The 22,437-nt window shown below is 36.9% G+C and overlaps 1 protein-coding gene across 4 annotated transcripts in view; it reads right to left on the bottom strand.

The window, feature by feature from the left end:
• rtkna (rhotekin a) overlaps positions 1–22,437 on the bottom strand; it is a 75,358-nt gene that overhangs the window by 13,335 nt on the left and 39,586 nt on the right. For 3 of the 4 annotated variants that reach the window (XM_089130159.1, XM_089130160.1, XM_089130161.1), the window contains exons 2-3: positions 2,414–2,613; positions 820–881 (exon numbers count right to left, since the gene is read on the bottom strand). In XM_089130159.1, the coding sequence (XP_088986285.1) occupies positions 820–881; positions 2,414–2,613 (262 nt within the window). The remainder of the gene's footprint in view (positions 1–819; positions 882–2,413; positions 2,614–22,437) is intronic. The other variant, XM_089130162.1, reaches the window with a different exon arrangement.

Genomic DNA, 22,437 nt, shown 5'->3' with positions numbered 1-22,437 from the left:
TGAGTGAGTGAGTGAGTGAATGAATGAATGCATTTATAAAGCGCTTTACAATCATGTCAGGGGAATCTCTCCTCAACCACCACCAGTGTCACATGATCCTTCAGATATCATTTTAATATGATGATTTTCTGCTCAAGAAAAATTTATTATTATTAGCAATGTTAAAAAAAAAAAAAAAAAAAACAGTTGTGTGGAACCTGTGATATTTGGATATATTTGTGGAAATTGTAACATTTGTTTTTCAGGATTCATGAATAAAAAGTAAAACAAACAAACAAACAAAAAATATTTATTTGAAATACAAATCTTTTGTAAAATTATAAATATCTTAACTGAGGCACTTTTGAAGTGTACTTGCTGCATAAAATCTTACACTACCCCACACTTTTAAACGGTAGTGTATATTTTTTCATTATGTGACTTAAAGGGATACACCCAAAAATGAAAATTCTGTCATCATTTACTCACCCTCAAGTTGTTGCAAACCTGTCTGAGTTTCTTTCTTCTGCTGAACACAAAGGAAGATATTTTGAAGAACGATTGGAACTTTGGCACTATTGATTTCTATAGTATTTTTTTTATTTTTATATAGTATTTTTATAGCATTTTTAAATTAGTATATGTTTTTCAATGGTGCCAAACAACTGTTTAGTTCCAATCGTTCTTCAAAATATCTTCCTTTGTGTTCAGCAGAAGAAAGAAATTCATACGGGTTTGCAACAACTTGAGGACGAGTAAATGATGAGAGAATTTTCATTTTTGGGTGGAGTATCCCTTTAAAACAGTCAAGGCTGCCTGAATCCTTATCTGGGAACATACCTGAAATGGCTACTTTGCCTTTACATGGGGATCGGTCATCCATTGGACCTGCATCGGAAGACCTGAACACAAACACTCAATAAGAAACAAACCACATTGTGTAAAGTGCTTCAAAACAGTTTTAATTAAAGCTGAAGTGTGTGTCACCAAATGGAGTTTTTAAAAATACTGACCATTTCCTGAGCACTTCCCCTGTCTGCCATTGGTACTATTAAATAAGCCAATGTGTGGTGTCTTGTGGTTGATATGCTCAAATAAATAAAGCAATGTACTGACATCCATAGATAAGTTCAAGACAACAGGCGTATTGGCCAGTGCAACAAGTTCTTTAACCTATAAGCTATCTAATTACAGTTGCATAAACTGGGATTCGGAAAAACAAAAAAACTTTTTTTTGAAAACATTACACACTTCAGCTTTAAAACATGTTCTAAACATAGCTTAATTTTTGTGTGTAGCTATGTGGTGTGTCTGGAGCCAACCATGTGACTAAAAAGACAACATTGTGAGTAATTGTCTTAAATTGACATTTAACACTTTGACACTAGCTTTACAGTGACGGTCCTGATAAAAAGGCTGAGATTGCCCCTGTAAAATGGACAACACTCACCACATTAAACTCTTTCTGACCTCAACAGTATTTTCTGCAGTCATGTGCTTTGTGGCGGTCTGATTATTTCTACTTTGAGTCAATACATTCAGCTATTTTTAGTAAGACAGCATAAAAGCATGAGATTTGTTGAAGTACTTATGGTCAAAATGTAGTTATCAGCTATGCATATTTTGATAAAACTTCATATTTACTGGTTCTGACAGTATAATTTAAAATGCTTAACCTAAAAAAACCTGGCCTATTATCTGATTTACCTTTTATAAACCACCACAAAAAGCCAACCAAACATTGTACATGTAATTTAGTTTAACCAAACTTTATTAATGGTGCACGATGTGACATTTTTTTGTTCAAAATTAAAAATTGCTCCAGCTACTACGTATGTGGAAGTGGCATAGTTAGTCACAATGAGCGATAAAGGTTGACATGGAACATGCTTAATCTAAAACCTCCAGGGAAACACCGGGGGCCTATACCATGAAGCCGGTTTAGGTGGCTAGTATGTTTCAGTTTAGTTTTAGGCACCATGAAAGTGGTTTAGCTTTTAGCAGTGTCCATCGCCATAGTAACTTACGCTCCATGGCTAACCTGGTCCGGGGCAGGTTATGTTCCATGTAAGAGGTTGCAAACCTAACTTGGACCAATCAGCTGTGAGCAGAGTGACACGTCTGACGCGATAAAGTCACTCCACCTGTTTCTACTCCAAATTAAAAGTCACTACATAGCAAATTATTTTTAAAGAAAATGTTTAAATTTTTAACTTAAATTTTAACTTAAAACTTAAATTTTTAAAAATTATTTTTATTATTTTTAAATGAATAAGTATATTAAGATAATATACATACGCTTTAGAATCAATAAATGAAGTTAAAAAAAATGACTACATGTGAGCTTAATAGTTCAATTCTCTCTATACCTTTATCAACTGTATAAACTAACTTCACAACTTTAAAAGCACATTCATCATAAGTGAGCTCTGACCTGCGTGCGATCCGCTGCATGACCTGCGCCTCCTTCATGCGCTGCAGCTCTGACATGTAGGCCATGATGCGGGCGTTGCAGGTGAGCAGGCTCTTGGAGGCCTCCAGCGCCTGGTCCCTCTGAGAACATGCAGCCAGCAGCTTACACGCACCCTCACGCATACGGATCTCATAGTCGATCTTCTTCTGGATGTCACTGTCCTGGAAAAAAAACAGAGGCTCATGTCAGGTTTACTGCTGCCTATAGTTGTACAAATTACGATGTATAAAATGCTTCACCCAAATGGACGATAGCAGTTAATCTCGTACAACAAACTAAGACATGTTGACCATACACACTACGGAAAGTAAAAGTGCAAATGTTACTTTATCAAGCAATTTCATGATCTGACCATTAAAAATGACTTTCATCAGTGTAACCTAATGTTCTCAGGGTTGTTCAGTAAGATTAAACAATACTGACTTGAATAAAACTAGTAACCACATGAACATTTGTAGGTTGCCTGCCATGTTTCTGGGGCCTTGATATGATTTATGTGGAGTCAAAAAATGAAGACGGTCTTAAACAACACAAACATGCCATTGTTTTTTTGTTTTCACTTTAGGAACACCACACTAATACTGTGTTTGACCCCTTTTCGCCTTCAGAACTGCCTTAATTCTAGGTGGCATTGATTCAACAAGGTGCTGAAAGCATTCTTTAGAAATGTTGGCCCATATTGATATGAAAGCATCCTGCAGTTGATGGAGATTTGTGGGATGCACATCCAGGACACGAAGCTCCCATTCCACCACATCCCAAAGATGCTCTATTGAGTTGAGATCTGGTGACTGTGGGGGCCATTTTAGTACAGCGAACTCTTTGTCATGTTCAAGAAACCAATTTGAGATTCAAGCTTTGTGACATGGTGCATTATCCTACTGGAAGTAGCCATCAGAGGATCGGTACATGGTGGCCATAAAGGGATGGACATGGTCAGAAACAATGCTTAGGTAGGCCGTGGCATTTAAACGATGCCCAATTGGCACTAAGGGGCCTAAAGTGTGCCAAGGAAACATCCCCCACACCATTACACCACCACCAGCAGCCTGCACAGTGGTAACAAGGCATGATGGATCCATGTTCTCATTCTGTTTACGGCAAACCATCTGAATGTCTCAACAGAAATTGAGACTCATCAGACCAGGCAACATTTTTCCAGTCTTTAACGGTCTAATTTTGGCGAGCTCTTGCAAATTGTAGCCTATCTTTCCTATTTGTAGTGGAGATGAGTGGTATCTGGTGGGGTCTTCTGCTGTTGTAGCTCCTCAGCCTCAAGGTTGTGCGTGTTGTGGCTTCACAAATGCTTTGCTGCATTCGGTTGTAACGAGTGGTTATTTCAGTCAATGTTGCTCTTCTATCAGCTTGAATCAGTCGGCCCATTCTCCTCTGACCTCTAACATCAACAAGGCATTTTTGCCCGCAGGACTGCCGCATACTGGATGTTTTTGCCTTTTCACACCATTCTTTGTAAACCCTAGAAATGATTGTGCGTAAAAATATCCCAGTAACTGAGCAGATCGTGAAATACTCAGACCAGCCCGCCTGGCATCAACAACCACCCCACACTCAAAAAATTGTTTAAATCACCTTTCTTTCCCATTCTGACATTCAGTTTGGAGCTGAGGAGATTGTCTTGACCAAGACGACACCCCAAAATGCATTGAAGCAACTGCCATGTGATTGGTTGATTAGATAATTGCATTAATGAGAAATTGAACAGGTGTTTTAATTCTCTATATTTAAATCTCTGTTTTAAATCTTTATTTTAAGCTAAAATGTGGAAAGGCACAGCAGAGAGGATATACTCTAGTCACATGACCTCTGTAATGGACTGTTCCAGCTCGCTGTGTGTCTCCATGCAGTGAAGTATGAAATTGAATATGGGGGGTTAACAAGCTGGAAGAGATGCTCTGGCCTCTTGACTTCAGTTTAGCCTCAAACAACCAGACACCAGGACACTGAATCATTTACACATGAACGCAGAGAGGCAAATGTGATACTGAGTAGTGCATCATTTGGGGAAGATGTGAGTGAAACCGAGGCTGGATTATGCAGGGCAAGAATAAAAGAAAGAATAGGGATGAAGATGGGAAAAAAGGAGGTGCTTAGGGAGGAAAGGAGAAAGAAAAGAGAGATGGGTGTGACTGAGGATTTCAAGTGGGGGAAGATAACCTACTATCATTCAAATTAACTCTGCGATGGGATTTAGCATTAAATATATTGTGAAATGAATAAGGCAGAGAAAGTGAAAAAGCATGAGAACGATAAAACAAGTCCATTTTAACCTACATGTATATCTATCAAATACCTTTAAAAAGAAGACAAGTTTAATTTGACATGTGAAAATGAGGCTGAGGGACAGATGCATTTTTTTACAGTGTTTGGTTTTCTGATAATCGATGATCGATGACACCATATTAAACTAACTGTATTTTCATCCATCAAGGCTTATTTTGTTTGTGTAAATCTAAAGATGCTGTCCAAACAAGACAAGCAATAAAAATGCTTTGTTGGTCACTTTTTTATTAAGGTTATATGATGCTATAAAGAATCGAATGCACAGGGTAAGATTTGTGAAAGTGTACATAAGATTGCAAGTGTGAATAAAATTTGCATGTGCAAGAGAAGATTTGTAAAGGTGTAAATCGCCTTTCAGGTGGAAGAAACGACATTGCAGCATTTTACTGTAATACTTAAGTGCAATGCATGTATTGTGAAACTGCAGCTTCATGCTTACGCAAAATAAATACGATTTGTATTCTTCTGACTTTTTCTGCGCTTACACTTTTGGCACGTTTTTTTCCCACAAATATGGCCAAAAGCAATGCAGGCCTGTCAACGGTAATTAGCAACCGAAAACAACAACTGCAAAACAGATTGATTATGTAAAATCTACCTTTGTGTAAAAAAAATAAACTGTTGCAAATGTCTAAATGACTTCTTGTGTACATGAGGCAAAAAAGATTTGTTTAGTTGCTGCTTTTTTAACCTGCACTTACTATTTTAATTATTTACTGTTTTTTATTTGTTTATTTTTTTGGTAAAAAGTGTTTTAGTTATTCTGATTTCTTTTGATTATTTTAATTTCTTCTATGTAAAGCACTTTGAATTACCATTGTGTATGAAATGTGCTATATAAATAAACTTGCCTTGCCTTTTTGCAAGAGCGAAAAGAAGGGCGGGCCCACCTTCATTGAAAAAAAAAACAAACAAAAAAAAACGTGTCAAACGTACACTTACTAATAACAATAAAATATAATTTTTTTTTTTATTCTTACACTTGAAAGGCGATTTTGCACCTTTACAAATCTTCTAAATGTTATTTACACTTGCAATCTTACGTACACTTTCACAAATCTTACCCTGCGCATGCGATTCTTTATGGCATCATATTACCTTCATACTTTTCTCTCTTTATTTTTTTTTCTCAAGGGACATAATCCAGACCTTCTTATGCTTTGCCCTTCTGCCTTACGGTGTGGCTAATGTTGCCATGGCAACAGGACCCTCGTGTGCAGATTTCAGAAGCTCATTAAGGTCTAACCAGGAATCAATTAAGACAGCTCCTTCTTTTGGTTCCCCTTTCATGTCAAACCGATCATAGAGTAACAGCCAAAAGATGGCCTAGATGAGTGTCAAAAGCAAGAGCTCCTGTTTGTACACAGAGAAAAGTTTCTATACTGTAGAACAGAGCTGACCACTAACAGCATTCAAAACACTGTCAGGTGAGAAAAGGCAGACCTGGAGAAAATAGATAGATGATCTATTGATATGATGGATAAGTTTAAGAAAAATAAATCCATTACAACTTTGCATGTGATAGTGTGGCATCACACCAGTTTTGCTTTCAGTCTGTAAGTCATAAGTCATAAGTCATTTCAGTCATAAACTATGATGGAAAAACAAATCCAAATCAATTTTACCAAATCAATTCCCCAATGCGCACTTTGCGATGGGACGGTATTACTGGAGAAACCAGCGGACAGATCTCTTCTGAAATGCTGTTTTGGTCAGTCTGATAAAGTCTGTTGTAAAAGTGGTTCAGTGTGCCTTCCAGAACTGAAATTATGAAAATAATTTATACAGTGGCTTCTCCTACTGCAGCAAATTCCATTTTCTTATTGATATTTAGCATCAGTTAATCAGGAAGTGATGACTTTGTTCTCTTCGGCTCACTGGATGGAAACGCTGCTTCATTCAAGTGTGTTTTATGCGATATTCCAATTTTGCACGCAAGTTAAATTCGCAACTTTGGATTCCAGGAAACAACTGCTCCACTTCAGAGAATTAATAGAATCTGAGTTTGTGCCACAGCATTATAAGTTATAATGATGGGAATATTTCTAATATTTTGAAAAAAAATTAGTATGTTGATTTTAATTTTGTATTGACACACTATCATATATTATATATTACTGATTTAACTGCACTGACTCTATCGGATGAGGACAAAACTTGAGCTGAATTGAGCACACACCTGTCTTCATCTGAATTATATATATATATATATATATATATATATATATATATATATATATATATATATTTAAATGAAGTTTGCAACATCGACACCGCTTTTGAACGGAACTGAATAAACATTGATCTGACTCGAATTGAAAAAATTGAAAAATATGTTACTTTCCTGTTTATTATTGTGAAGCTGCTTTGAAATAATCTGAACTGTATAAAGCTCCATAAAAATAAAGCTTGACTACCTTGCAGAAAAATCCAGCATGAATTCCAAGTTGCTCCAGGCTGGTTTATGCTGATTAGAGCTGGGGGAAAAGCATCGTCAAGCTTCCCATTCTGGATTTTTCATTAGGGTAGTTTTGATTAATGTATGAAGCAAACTAATAAATAAAAAATGTGTAGGCTAATTGCTTGTTTTATTTGCTCACTTTCCCGATATATCTTTCTCAAATAACTGTTTTCTTAACTCTATTAATCAAAAAATCCTCAAAAAAAAAAATGTTTCACAGTTTCAAAGGGTTGAGCAGCACAACAGTTTTCAACATTGATTTTAATAAGAAATGTTTCTTGAGCAGCAAATCATCATTTAAGAATGATTTCTGAAGGATTATGTGACACTGAAGACAGGGGTAAAGATGCTTTGAATAAATCACATTTTACAACACATTCAAATACATAGACTGCTAAATAGTATTGGTGAGCATAAGATACTTAAAAAATATATATTACAGAAATCATTACCACGCAGACTTCTGAATGGTAGTGTAAGTACTTCAATTAAGCACTTAAGTTAGTAAAATATAAATATACAACCACATGCCAGAAAGACCCTTCAAACACATTTTCAGGGTTGCCAAGTGCCGCCTAGCCTGTGACAGGTGCCAGGGCAGAGCAGCGCGGCAGGCGGTGTGTATGTGCCAGTCGTCAGTGTAAGTGTGAGCGATGGTGGCGGGCTGGCAGTAGAAGATGTGAAAGAGCGAGGGAGGAGCGAAGAGAAGAGGAGGGAGGAGAGTACAGCGAGCACTCTGTTTCCCGGTAATGAAGCGTGAGTGTTGAAAATGAACCCAGATGGGAATAATTGAGGGAGATGGAATCTTCAGAAAGATAGAGGACACAAGAAAGAGAACGAAAAAACTAATGAGTCTGTAATTACAGTGACAAACGCCTTGCATGTTAATATCTGCCATGCTTCAGAGACCCCCGAAAACCCCACAGCTACAGGACCGCCAGAAAAATGAACGGTTTATTGCTCTGAGAAGTGCAAACTACTTGGACTTAGTAATTGCTAATAATTTCACAATGGAGTTTTTTTACACAATGTTCTCAAAGCACTCTCAAAACCACCGGCAGACAGGAGACATGTGTAATGTGGCAATATGACCGCAGGAGGGATAACGGAAGTACTTTTTTTTTTCAGTGTCAGGGGACGCGAGTCATGGGAAATGACTATGGTCTTTGGAGGATAGGCTATAAATTTGAAGTCTTTCCCCCTGAAAATACCTTCAATAATTCATGTGAACTAATGGCTTTATAATGTCAAATGAAAGAATGTAAACAGAGGAACCAGCCACATGGAGCCGGATAATGAGATGCTCATCTAAAGCACATTAATACGCCAGCATGTTTGCAGCTTGATTCACTCCAGCCCACATGTTTATAAAGACATTTTCATACTTGAAAAACTCAAACTTTTTTTTCTGGTTGTTTCTAAATATCTTCCACAGAAGTGAGTCATACAGGTTGTAACCATTTTTTTTGTTGTTTGTTTATATGCTTGAAATAATCCAGTTTGACATTTCGATATTTCAATCGGATTAAAAGAAGTGGTGTAGACCTGAAATAATCCAATCAACAGTAAAAAAAAATTAAGTACGCAAATGCTTGTATCCGACTATTTTCTCAATCGGATTCAAAAGTACCCTGCGCAGTACCATCACATTGTATGTCTTACAAGCATAATGTATGTATGTTAGTTTACATCTTCCAAATTTGTCTTATGAGCTGAATATTTAATAATTATTTGATAATAAAAAATATCTTCTGATAAATATGTCATTAAGGCAAAAATTCACAGTAGCTCCGGTGACAGTACCTCCAGTTCTTGGCATTGTGTATGCTATGAAGTTGTGTTTGAATAAAAGTAATTCACATTTAAATGAACTGTGAATTGAATTGGAACGTTTAGTTGATATAAACAGATCTTTTTGAATCTGGATTGGATTCATTGATGAGAATCAGTGCATGTAAACAAACCTAATGTTCATCCAATTAGCCCTAGGCTTTGCAATGCCTCTTACCCCAGGGTTAAAAACAGTGCTAACCCTCTTTTAACATTACCAGTGTGAAATGTTGCTTAAGCCTGGGTTAAAAGTGGACGTAATCTGCATATTAAGACAATGTTAAGAATAGCGTGAAAAGCCCATTAGTATAATTTTGCTAACATTTTGTCATTAGCCACTGTGAACTAATCCAGCCTACCAAATACCAATTTTAAGTTAGGCCCTCTGGGGTTATAATTGCATGAAATGACATCCTGAAGGACATTTCTCTCTGGGATAATGCTCTTTTCCACTTGTTTGTTTTGCCTACTCTGTTTCTCACGCTGAGGCTAAATCTTAAACTTTGACCTCTCTCCTATTACCAGCAAAGATATCAGAAAACAGATCCTCAAGTCTCAGCCAATGTATGTTAGCAATTAGTAATTAGCATTTGTATGAGATAACTCTTTGTCAACAATAATGTTTCCATATCATTGCAAGTTTCCTGGTAAATTAACTTTTTAGATCACTTTAGACAACCATATGAACTTTCTGATGAAGCTAGTTAGTTAAGACATTATAACAGCAAACATCCAGAATGAAACATACTGTATGCAGATGAACAGCAATACGGAGAGCTGTTGCTTTTGTTTGCCTTTATATGCCTTTAATGGGTCAAAGTTCACATCTCAGAGGATTTGTAGCTCTTCTCAGAGGATTTAAATGCTGTGAAGTCATTTCCTGTCATGAGAACTTGGCTGCAGTCATCTGTGTGAAGCTTTCCTGACTGACAGCAGCAGCAGCTGTTACTTCTGAACTGCAAGGCTAAAGAGAAATATGAAATTAAATCTTCAGGGCTACACTGACCAACTTAAAAGCACAGTATGACCTGGATCACTTTTGCTTACAGCTACTTAAATGGGTGTGAACATAAGAAGCACTGGAAAATGGCCAACTATGTTAACCACAGGCCTCAAAAAAAAAAAAAAAAACACAGAAAATTATGACCTTTAGCACTAAGGCAGACTACTTGAGAGAAAAGAGTGGCATTATATTCTTCAGCTACTTTAACAATTTGTCAAGTTAAAAGTTCGCAACACACTAATTAATGTGCTCTTCTACGTTTCCGAACCTTGACTTTCTCACAAAGTAGAGAGAAAATATGGTGACACCCAAAGGCAAAACACCAATTGAAAAGGCCAAATCACTGACCACACCCACAGGCACACTGGATTTCACTGCCTGAGGCCAGGCCAGTCAGCCTCCAATCAGTCAACCACAAATATGCACACGCCTTCCCCATCCGATCCACCCGATCTCAGCTCTCCTCTTTTTGTTCTTGTGGTTCAAACGGACAGTATTGGACTTTCCCATTGATAGTTGGTACGGATGTAGATGTAGAGAAATGAGCTTGGGAAGGAGACACGTGGGGTTGGAAGGGGCAAAAAGGGACACCAATGACTGAGTAAAGTTTTGGTGATTCAGTTTTCTTTATAGGGCAAAAGGCAAATCCTTCTGAATAAGCTAATATATTCAGTTACATAAAAGATGAATCATACTAACAAGTTGAGACTCAAGACTTAAGCTTACTTAGATACTATTGTATATTGACATACTATAAGCATAGCATGCTATAGCTAGCATTCCACACAAGTATTATCCATACAGACCATTTATAATATCTCTGTTTTGTTATTATAAATACATTTGATATGTAATGCTTTTATGTTATTGTGTAATTCAACAAACTATATAAATTATTTTTAACTAAAAATATAAATAGTATCAATACACTATTATATCCTCATCATTATTTTATTTCATTGTGTAATTATTAATATATACAGTATGTCAACACTACTACCATTCAAAAGTTTAGGGTCAGTCGTTTTTAAAGTGTTTGTTTAGCAAAGACACAATAAGACTTTGAAAATTGTCCAAAAATGTTTTGATCTAAAATCAGTAATATTGTGTATCATCACAATTAAAACAACTATTAATGATTTTTTATCAAACATTCTGCCTTGGTGAGCATAAGAGAGTTTTCAAAACATAAAAAAAAAATCTTACAGACCCTCAGTTTTGGAACAAAACTTCAAAAATAGCAATGTGATCAAAATGCACATAGTAACTATAGTATACTCCCTCAAAATAACCCTAATTTTCTTCATTTACAACAGGAAAACAAGCTGTACAAATTTTCAGATAAACACTTAGTGACTAATGACACAAATAATCCACTCTAGAGGTTGAAGAGTCAAATTTCTATGGTTTGGATTTCACAGCAAAGCTGCTATGGGCAGGGTTCAGTTGACCAGCGTTAACCCTTTCACCCAGTTCAGAACGCTACTTAAAAAGAAACACTGCCAGAGGAAGCTCAATCACTTGCAAAGACTCGAAGGAAAACAACAGCTTCAACAGGCCAGTTGTCCTCCAGACACACAGTTTTCACCCTGTTAGCACTGCGTATAGGCCAAAATGGAATCCCATTTAAGCTTCACAGCAATACACAAGTCTCATTATTAGCACACAATGGGCCATTTGAGATGGTGTTGTGTATGTGTGTGTGAGGGCTGTCTAAAATGCGCAGTGTGTGACTATGGCTCTCCAGCCAGCTGTTCCCACACAAAGGCGAGAAGCCTTCCAACACAGCTGGTTTTGGACAACTGAAAAAGGGTGTGTGTAAATGTGTGTTTGGGAAAAAGAGGTGTCTGTGTGTGTGTTAGAGAGAGTTGCACAGGCTGAGACAGAAAAAAGAAGGGGTGTGAGCATACATGTGCAAGCTTGAGCTGTGAGAACTTTGACAGTACACAGCCCACATCTGTGTTGGAAAATATATATTTTAAATTGTGTAGGTGTGTGTGCTATCTGGGAATCAGCACCGACATCTGTGTGTGTTTTGAGCCTATGGTATAACCTCACTTAACCTGCATATGCAAAGCCAAAGAATCACAATTTGAGTTATAGATCTTGCCTTAACCAGAATCAGTAATGTTTTACGTATATTTTGATTAGTAAAAAATCTGTTTGTAACATTAAATGAAATGAATGGCTTTATATAATCAGAAGAATAGAAATTTGTTTTTTTTCTTTATGAACTGAATGGAGTTGAATTAGGAAAACCTTCATCTTAACATTCAATCAGTGATATGATGAAATTGCAAGCAATAGACTGATAATCTATAATCTCAGATTTTATTCTAATAGGGTTCTCACTTATTTGACCAATGCATTCCCATGACTCTTCCATCCCCTTTTCAGTTATTTGTGGTAACTGGATACTGATGGTCAAAAATCATTCTGATTCAGACTGATTCACTAAAAATTATTCAAATCATTTTGTAAATGGGATTCATTGCACAAAAAAAAGAAAAAAAAAAGATTAAAAAAAAAATCACATTGAACATCACCATCATACATTTCAAGCATTTTTTACTCTACAAAGCTCTATACAAGAGTCACATTTTAGATCTCAACATAAAGAAAAATATATATTCACAACAGTCATTTAACCCATAATAATTAAAAGGTATTAATTTAATATTAATTTCGAAGACTTTCCCAGGCCTGGAAATAATATTTAGAAAATCCCAAATATTTCTAGAAATAATTATAACGCATTAATTATAGTAAATAAAACAAACAACAACTAACAACAACAACAACAAAAAAGTTAAACTATCAGCCATGGAACCATACACTCTGGTTTGACCACTGACATGAATCGAGCAGGATTTGCTCAGTATTCACTTTATATTGTGAAAAAAGACGGGCAAACCATCCACAGGCGCACAGATTCTCTCTAAGGTTCCTTCATTTGCGACAGCCACTGATCCTCTCTCCACACCCAAACACAGCATGTTCACCTCAGGCCTGACACTCGCTGCCCTTCTTCAACCAGGTAATGTCCCGGCTCTAGGGATCCCTGGTAAACCCCTTACAGGCTCAGTTTCTAGGCTAGTGGAGGTAAGAGGTGTGTGGGGGGTCTGCATGCTTCAGTGACACACTTAGGGCTGATCTATATTCCCTTATGGCTGTTAATCTCAGACTTTGATGCTGTTGAACGCAGAGTGTGGGACTGGTCTCTAATCAGCTCAAGCCAGCTAATTGGAAGTTAAGCACCTCTGGCTGCTCTAAGTATAGAGCTGTGATAAAAAGTGGAAGCCGTGACCTTGGAGGACCAGTGTACTACAGTATCAGGTTTACACCAGATCAACACTAATGTAGATACGTTGAGCTTCAGTATACACATTGTGTATTTATTCAAACTAAATTGTATTACAATATATTGTGCATTACTTTAGGGTTCAACAATTAAGGATGGCCTGCTGGATCAGGTAAGAGTGCTGAAAACACCCATTTTTTCCTATTTTACATGATCCAATATGTAAAAAAAAGGACTTAATAACATGATTATATAATAAAATACCATGATTACTTCTGAACTATACATTTTCCATAAATGTGGACAGTGTGGACTAAAGTTCATTGTGTTGTGAATGACCACAGTATATGTGTACATACATTGAACTCTTATTTAAAAATAGCATGGAAAATCTTGTTTTGTTCTTGTCCCCTTTAAATGTCAGCTCTTGCTGTGAATGGACTGCATTGAAATGCAACAGAGCTCAGCTTTTATTCTCCTTCACACTGTTTTAACTTTGATGAATGACTGAGATGCATGATTGCAGATGTATGATTCTGTATGACTTGACCTCACTTTCCGTTACATTAACTATGCATGTAGCAGCTTTTGGTTATTAAAGGTACGCATGCAGCTATTAGATCATAGTGTTTACACCACAGATGTAAAAGGAAATCCAGATAAACAATAACTGACAAACAGAACAGAGGTGTACTTAGATTATCTCATTTACTGACCCGACCAAGAGGTCACATTTGGCTGGTTATTATGACCCTGTTTACGCCCGCCTTAAAGGGATACTCTACAATAGGCTCATTTTGAGTTGAACAGTTGAGTTTTACCGTTTTCGAATCCATTCAGCCGATTTTCTGATATTTAGAAGAATATCAGTATTCAGACAGTTTCTGGTCTCATTGACTTCCATAGTATTTTTCCTACTATGGAAGTCAATGAGACCAGAAACTGTCTGGTCACTGAAATTCTTCTGAAAATCGGCTGAATGGATTAGAAAACGGTAAAACTCAACTGTTTAACTCTTGGGGAGTTGTAAAATGAGCCTATTTCCAAAAAAAGTGGAGTATCCTTTTAAGACTGCACACTCTGTTGGTATTTTTCTCCATTGAGAGTCAGGGATAGTCACGTGACATTTACAGCTCATCTGATTGGCTCAAAAATAAGTATGCTCAGAACTGAACACTCATAAGCAAAAGCCAACATATTTCAAATCGCATAGTTCCAGATTAGAGCTGCGCCATCTGCGCAACTGCTTTAGATAAGGCCCTGTTTACACGAGAACGCTCGCGGGTGAAAACGTAAACATATTTTATCAGATGTGCCTTTCGTTTACACAGCAATGGCATTTTTGAGGCTTAAAAAACGCAAAAAAGTGAAATCTTAAAAATGCTCCACCATCGCGTTCCCATCTAAAGGGTAAAAAAGTCTGCTAGACAGTCAAAGATCAGCTTCACATTGCCACCTAGCAGCCTGGAGTGCATACTACATCAAATTTCACACACTTTTGCGTCACCTTATGCACACATATTTCCCACCCATAACGCTTCTCTAAATGCAGAATAAAAAGTTATAACGCAATGCCACTTTTGCATTTCTCTTCAGATCGTTTCTGTATAAACATAGCCTAAGAATGGAAATGCAAATGGATACATTTTTCCAGGTATTATAGACATCCTTGAACCTCCAAAATGACCAACAGACTTAAAAACGTATGGCTCCACAAATCAGCAAACCCATCACCCCCACCCCCCTTTTTTTCTCTCTCTCTCTCTCTCTCTCTCTCTCTCTCTCTCTCTCTCTCTCCTTTTTTGTTGTACATTATTTCAGACTGTGTGTAACTGAGCTGTTGTGCCTCATTAAGATCAAGTGTGAGAGTGAGTGTGTGTGCACATAAAGAGCTCGAACAGCAGAAAGACCCCCTGTAGAATCAACATCAGTCTGCTTTGTACACTCACAGTTGCTGCTCATTGCGGCAACTCATTCACTCAAATAAATAAATTATTTATTTATTTTGTCATTTTGCATTTGATGCTAAAAGCAAGTGTTGTAACAAAGCAGTGAAGCCTTTTGTTATGGTTTTCCCAATACACTACTCATTAATTAATGCACAAACGCAGCTGTGTGACTGGTGTACCTTATGACAGAGCTCTTCATTAGCATGTCTATTAAAGTGCAGGTCTGCAGGCGGGATTAACTGCTCTGGCCCTGCTGAGCACACAAACTCAGCTGCCATGAGCCCACCTGACCAGAGAAAGATGGATCAATGGGTTCACACTCCTGCTAATAGTGGCTAAACATGTTCGTAAATTTAAAAGAAGTCTCTTAAACTCTTAAATGTGGTGAAAATCAAGATTTTAATGTTGTGTATACGTCTATGTGGTGTTTTTATTATGCTTTAAGACAAACCATGTACAAATGCAGAAGTCAAAAAAATTGCGGATTATTTTCTCCTTAAAACTGCAGTGAACCAAAGACAGTCTCAAAAACGCAGTTTAAAATCGTTGGTGTTTCTGAATACCTTGTAACCTCAAGGAGTAGATCTCTGAGCTGGTGTGAGTGCGTGGAGGAGACGGGGCTAATTTCTATATTCATAGAACTGCATATCCTAAACAAGGTAAGGGTGTTGACTTGAGATACATTCAATCTATTTTAAAGCAACACTAAGTAAGATTTTTTTACCTTAAAATAAGGTTTTCAAAATGGTTATAGTGGTTCATCAAGTCGTGACATGGTGAAATGCACATATGCCACCGTTTTGCGGTCCTTTATCTGATATATCCACGCTATGTAAGATTGCCAGATCGGGTCCCGTTTCTGTAGTCCGAATGAGACATAAGAAAACTACAAATTAAGTAAACTACATGTAAGATACCTAGCAGCCGGGTAGCTTTTGAATTGTCATCATGATTCCAAAGCCGGTGCCAGATAAATTGAGAGCATGTGCCTGTGTGTGCGACAGTAGGATGCGGTAGGCTAAATTATTTACGACAGCAGTAATGGACAATTCCACTTCCAACGTGTAGGGCGAACACAGAGGAAAAGTTACTTGGTGTTTAAGGCATTTCATTTTGATGAATGATCAAAGATGAGTTTTAAGAAATAAAATTTTTGACTACAGGGGGACTCTATAAGGCACAGGCCAACAATCTGCACTTAAACACACCAAAAGGACTATAGGCGACTGTCAACTAGCATGTGTTTTCTGCACCTATGTGCAAAATAACTGTCTATATCAGCAGGAATTTTTTTTTTTTTAGGATTGCCTTTATTCTCACCACGGCTACATTTATTATTTACATTTATAGGCTGCATTTATTATTTATTAAAAATTACAGTAAAACCAGTAATATTATAAAATATTATTTTTATTTTAATATATTTATTCCTGTGATAGTGAAGCTGAATTTTCAGCAGCCATTGTCACATGATAAAAATATGCTGATTTGAAGAAGACAAATTTGTATAAAAGAGTATTAAGTATGTTTTATAAGTATTATTAACCTGTTGTAGAGAAGAGTATTAATTTCTTCTAAAAGAAAATAATCTAACTGAGCCCAAACTTCTGAATGGTAGCAACCAACAACCAGCTCATTCATAAGAACTTTTATGAATGTTACGAACAGCAAACTTAAGCATGAGTCATTCAAAATCCATCTCACATCATTCGAATAACACTCATTCATTTCAATCCACAATGACATGCACTAAATCCTCTTTAGCACATAAAGCATTGTCCTGTCATTCACGTCCAGTATGATTATGGGAGAACCTGCACAAACTGACCTGGGCAGGAAAGGTGGATCATGAGAAGAAATCTGCAGATTTTGTTTTTTTTGTTTCCTAATCTTTTTCCTAATTCTCTAATCTTTAGTTTTACTTGCAAGATGATTGCAAAGAGGAGTGTATGCATAAGCAATCATCAGGGAGTGAGCGAACGAAAGAGGCCATTAGTCATCCAGCTCAGAGCTGAATGACAATTCAAGCACTGTATCATTTTGTCATTCTGAGGGCTAGTGTGCAGGGGGGGAAAAAACTGTTTTAGTATTGCTTGCTTGCTCCCTCGAGCTCCCTCCCATCTGTTGCCTTTCCCTTGTCTTCTCACTCACATTAAACTACACTAATACAAGTAATCAATAAAGAGTCTGTGTGGAGCTTGTGTGCTGTTTGCAGGAATGTTGTTTAGGGCATTTCCAATGTACCTTACATGAGTAAATAAGACATCCAATGTATAATCTGCATACCTTTGAGGAGGGTGCACTTTATTACTTAAGCCAACATGGCAGCCGTCTCAGACACCAAATGGTGCGGCTGCAGAATCATGCAAACACAAACTTTTTCTTATCAATGACACTCTCAGCCCTGATTAAATTATTCAGTGATTGAAAATGTCCAATAACACTTTCCAGTTATCGAGACCAAAAGACCGAGTAGTATTCAAATGATCTCAACATGGCAGCCCCCATGTATCATGTTAAACATCCATCCATGTTCCAAACTGCTAGTTTTATAGGTTTGTGGTGATGTTTGAGCCTATCACAGCACATTTTCAATGTCTTAATTTACGTTTAAAACTTTTGTAATGATGGAACAAAAAAAACGCACATTTAAAAATCTTAGCAATAACAAACATAGATTTATTCCATTTCTGTTCACACACAATCTGAAAACAACAGCATTGGATGGATGGAGAGGCAACAGATTTCTTACACATGCAAATACACAGACAGACAGACTTGCATTTCTCCGAGCTCTTTCTCGCATGCTGAGAGCAACTTACAGCAAGACTGGGAACGTTTGAAAACATGGGAAAAAAGAGAAAACTGGGACAAAACAGAGAAAGAAGCAAAACAAACAAATTGAAAAAGGGGACTGATGGAAAGAGAAAATGCCATTAAGGCCATTGAAAGAAAGCATACTAAATTTATCAAGTTAGAAAAAAAACAGGGTAAGTGTTACTTGAGGGGGTAAATGAGGGAAGTAGAAGAAGAGATATTTTAAGACATATAGGGCATCTGCACTAGTTCTGTCTGTTAAGATGTGCTCTAGTAACACACATAGTTTTGGTAGGTCAAACAAATCCATGCATACACACAGAATAAGCAGTATGGAAAAATAGCAAAAATGCTGGTCTCAGTGTGGTTTGTGTGTTCTCCAAATAAAGGTTTGAGTGAAGAGCACCTGCCGATAATGCTTATTTGTTTGCCCTGTCTGCATTGTTTTAGCACCCGATTCACTAACAGAATTATGAAAATCGGACAGAGGCACAAAATCACCCTCTCATTGCTTGATTGTGGACAAAAGTGATCTTGCATAATATTGCTGGGACTGCATCCTGGCAGATTAATGTTTTTATGCGCTTTAAAATGCAGAAAATTGGTTTTTCCGGTCAATTATCTTCTAATTATCATTTGATCATTGACTTCTGCCACTATCATGTGAATAAAAAATGTACCCAAAACCATCTTTTAAATAAAGCAGAGCATATTTGTATTAAACAAACACGTCTTTCTTTATTAACCCCCAGGAGGAGCTGTGTGGATTACTTTTATAATGGTTGGATGCACTTTTTTGGGCTTCAAATGTTGGGCTCCCATTCACTGGCATTATAAAGCTTGGATTAGCCAGGACATTTTTTAATATAACTCCAATTGTATTCGTCTGAAAGAAGAATATCATGTACACCTATGGCTTGAAGGTGAGTAAATCATTGTTAATTTTTTGGGTGAACTATCCCTTTAATAAGTGTGTCTGTGCTCTAGTGGTCACTAACAGTCAGCATGTAAATAGAAATACCAGCTCAGCACTTTGATGGCATACTAAGTTTCCCTTTGTAAAAACAGGTCGTTGAGCTATTAAAGCAAAAGACCCCTGAGGAACACGCTTTATATAAACACATAAAATAGGCTGCTTGTGTGGGATTTTGGTGTTTTGAGTGTGGTCCGCCGTATGCACTAAGCAACCACCTCCAGATAAAGCACACAACACACAGCAACTGACACACGCACACACACACAGCAGTGCACAGTTATAACCTACACACACAGAGCCCACACACTGCCCTCTCTCCCACTAATGCTGCTTTCATAGATAAGTATTAAAACAAAGCTTTGACACACGCATATTTAATAACTCAAATATAATTATACTTCACAACACTCTCTCCAACACAATACATCTCTGCCTTTTCTGAAAATGTGCCACCCTGACATACACATACATAAAGAGTATGTATTATCTAGTGTTAGGGTTAAGCATGCAGGTATAGTCTGATTCATTTCTGTGAATCAGTTGAAACAGTCTTTGTCTATTATTTACGGTGGCCCAGTAGTAACACAACGAAATAAAGCCGCAACACAATGGAAATAAGCTACAACACAACGAAATAAAGCCGCAACTAGGGGTGTAACAATACCCTCATGTCACGATTCGATACATATCACGATACTGAACTCATGATACGATATTTTGCGATACTCCAGGACATATGGTAAAAGGTTGATATTACATTGTGGGTTTAAATGAATAGGCTTGGACTCTGTGCTTGTAACCCATGGAGAATGGTGACACCAGAATAACAATATTCATGATTCTGAAGCTGAAAATAAAGAATTTATATGTAGATGAATATGCTTGCATTCTTTCACTGACAAGATATATTTAAAATAATGTCGGCCACTTTTTATTGGTAACATCAGACATTTGGCATTATCAGGACCTACAAATATTCCCCATTGCATTGTTATACATTATAATCAACATTATATATGAAGAGGTCAGATGCAAAAGCCTCTAAGTGCCATTTGAAATTTTGTTCTAGAATGACCATTTTTATCAAGCTTGTGTATTTAAGTTCAGTAATTTCACTTAAATGACAATTAATAGTTAATCTTCATTGCCATTTAAGTGAAATTACTGAACTTAAATATACAAGCTTGATAAAAATGATAATTTTAGAAGAAAATTTCAAATGGCACTTAGAGGCTTTTGCATCTGAACTCTTCATATAGTGGTTTAATGTATTACACTAAAACTTTTTTTCTCAGTAATTTTTATTCTGGGGGGACTATCCCCGATACATATTGACACTATCTACGATACACATTGTTGCATTTTTGTATTGCGATATATTGGTGCACGATATATTGTTACACCCCTAGCCACAACACAACGGAAATAAGCCACAACACAACAAAATAAAGCCGCAACACAATGGAAATAAGCCGCAACACAATGGAAATAAGCCACAACACAACGAAATAAAGCCGCCCGCAACACAACGGAAAGTTTTTGTAAATTGTCATATGCTAATTGTAAATGAAAACCATGCTTTAAATTTTTTAGCAACATTTTCACTGATCTTATATTCAATATTTTGAATTTAATCACAATGACATATAGAAAGTATTCTCTGTTTGTTTAAAAATAAACACATACAAAGTCAAATGAAGAGTTCAGATGCAAAAGCCTCTAAATGCCATTTGACATTTTCTTCTTTAATGATGATTTTTATCAAACTTGTATATTTAAGTTCAGTATTTCACTTAAATAACAATTAATAGGTAATTATCATTGCCATTTAAGTGAAATCACTAAACTTAAATATACAAGCTTGATAAAAATTATCATTCTAGAAGAAAATTTCAAACGGCATTTAGAGGCTTTTGCATCTGAACTCTTCAAATATAGTAAAATATTTTTTTACATATAATTAATAGCAGATCACTTCAGATCGCTTTTTTCTATGGTTTGCTGATTCACACTTTTTAATCTTTTGGTGTGTGCATATAGACAGCAAGAAACTGATTCCACTGTACACAAGCAAACACATGAGCAAGCACTCGTGAACACACACTTCCATATGGGCAATGTGAGTGTGAATGAAGCTGAGAATTCAGAAATACTCCAGTGTGATAAACAGGCCAGCATTTCAACCTCTCAGACCGGCAGCCATAAAATAGTAAGAGCACTGCTTCACTCAGTCATACAAGCCAAGCCTCTAATAGAGAAAAGAAATCCTCTTGTCCATCTCTTCATCTCTGTTCCTGTCCATCTCTTGTCATTCTCATGGTCCGTGCAGATAAACGGCACTGTCAAAACTAAACTATACAGGTCTGCTTGACAGTAAATGTCTGTGCTGAGCAACTCTCCCACTGAAAAATCTGAACAGAATGATGGTCTAAGAGGCACTTATTTGCAATAAATGCTTAATCGATTCAAATTATGGTTGTTACATACCCAACCATCTCCAATTTAATAATTGAATATGTGAAGATAGGAATTTTATCTCAAAATCAAAGCGAAACTAACCTGAAATCTACAGTCTGAAGCTGTGATTTCTCAAGCTGCAATTCTCATATGTTGTAGCTGCATCTCTGTAGACAATCGGCAAGAAGGAACAGCATCTCTCCAGCAAATATTGATTCTCTAAATGCAGTCAGACTAAACGGTAATGATTCAACTGCAGCAGCAGCAGCAGCAGGATCTAGTGGGCCTAAACTGAATTCTGTACATCATGACAGGCCACCAAACATTCCCACATTGATCTTTATTGATTCAATTCCTGAGAGAAAACACCACGTCGAGATTCACGACCAAAAGGATTCAAAACAATCCAAGAAATCTTCAAAGCGAAAAGAGCAAGCTGTCTCTGCATCTGATCATCTCTTCAAACCTGACCTTTTCTGCATTAAACCACTGGCGGTCTGATTCAGGGTTCAGTGTCTGGTCCTGACACTGAACCCTCACAACACATTGACTCAATAAAAAGAGAAAAATAGAGGACACAAAACAAAAACGGTTTGATAAGGGAGTGCTAATTAAACAATTTAAGTTATAGAGATCATGTGCCATTTTGAGACATTTGTGATATAAAAGGGGAGCTATTTAACAGGAGGACCGTAGATGTAACATAATAAACAATCCCACCACAACTGAAGTGAGTGCTGGAAGCCTGGCTCATTTCCGGGAATCAAAGAACCGGTTTCAAAAAGCAATTCAGTGGTTCTTTTACATCACATGCTCCCTGACAATCAGAGTAACATATTATGTTTCAAAAAAATTATTTAGAGCCTAAATATACATATACAGAGGGGAGA

The sequence above is a fragment of the Pimephales promelas genome, chromosome 4 (assembly GCF_988280905.1).
Source record: "Pimephales promelas chromosome 4, fPimPro1.hap1.1, whole genome shotgun sequence".
In the NCBI taxonomy this organism is placed as follows: Eukaryota; Metazoa; Chordata; class Actinopteri; order Cypriniformes; family Leuciscidae; genus Pimephales; species Pimephales promelas.
Note: the sequence above shows the minus strand (reverse complement) of the source record. Positions and strands in the feature narration are given on the sequence as shown.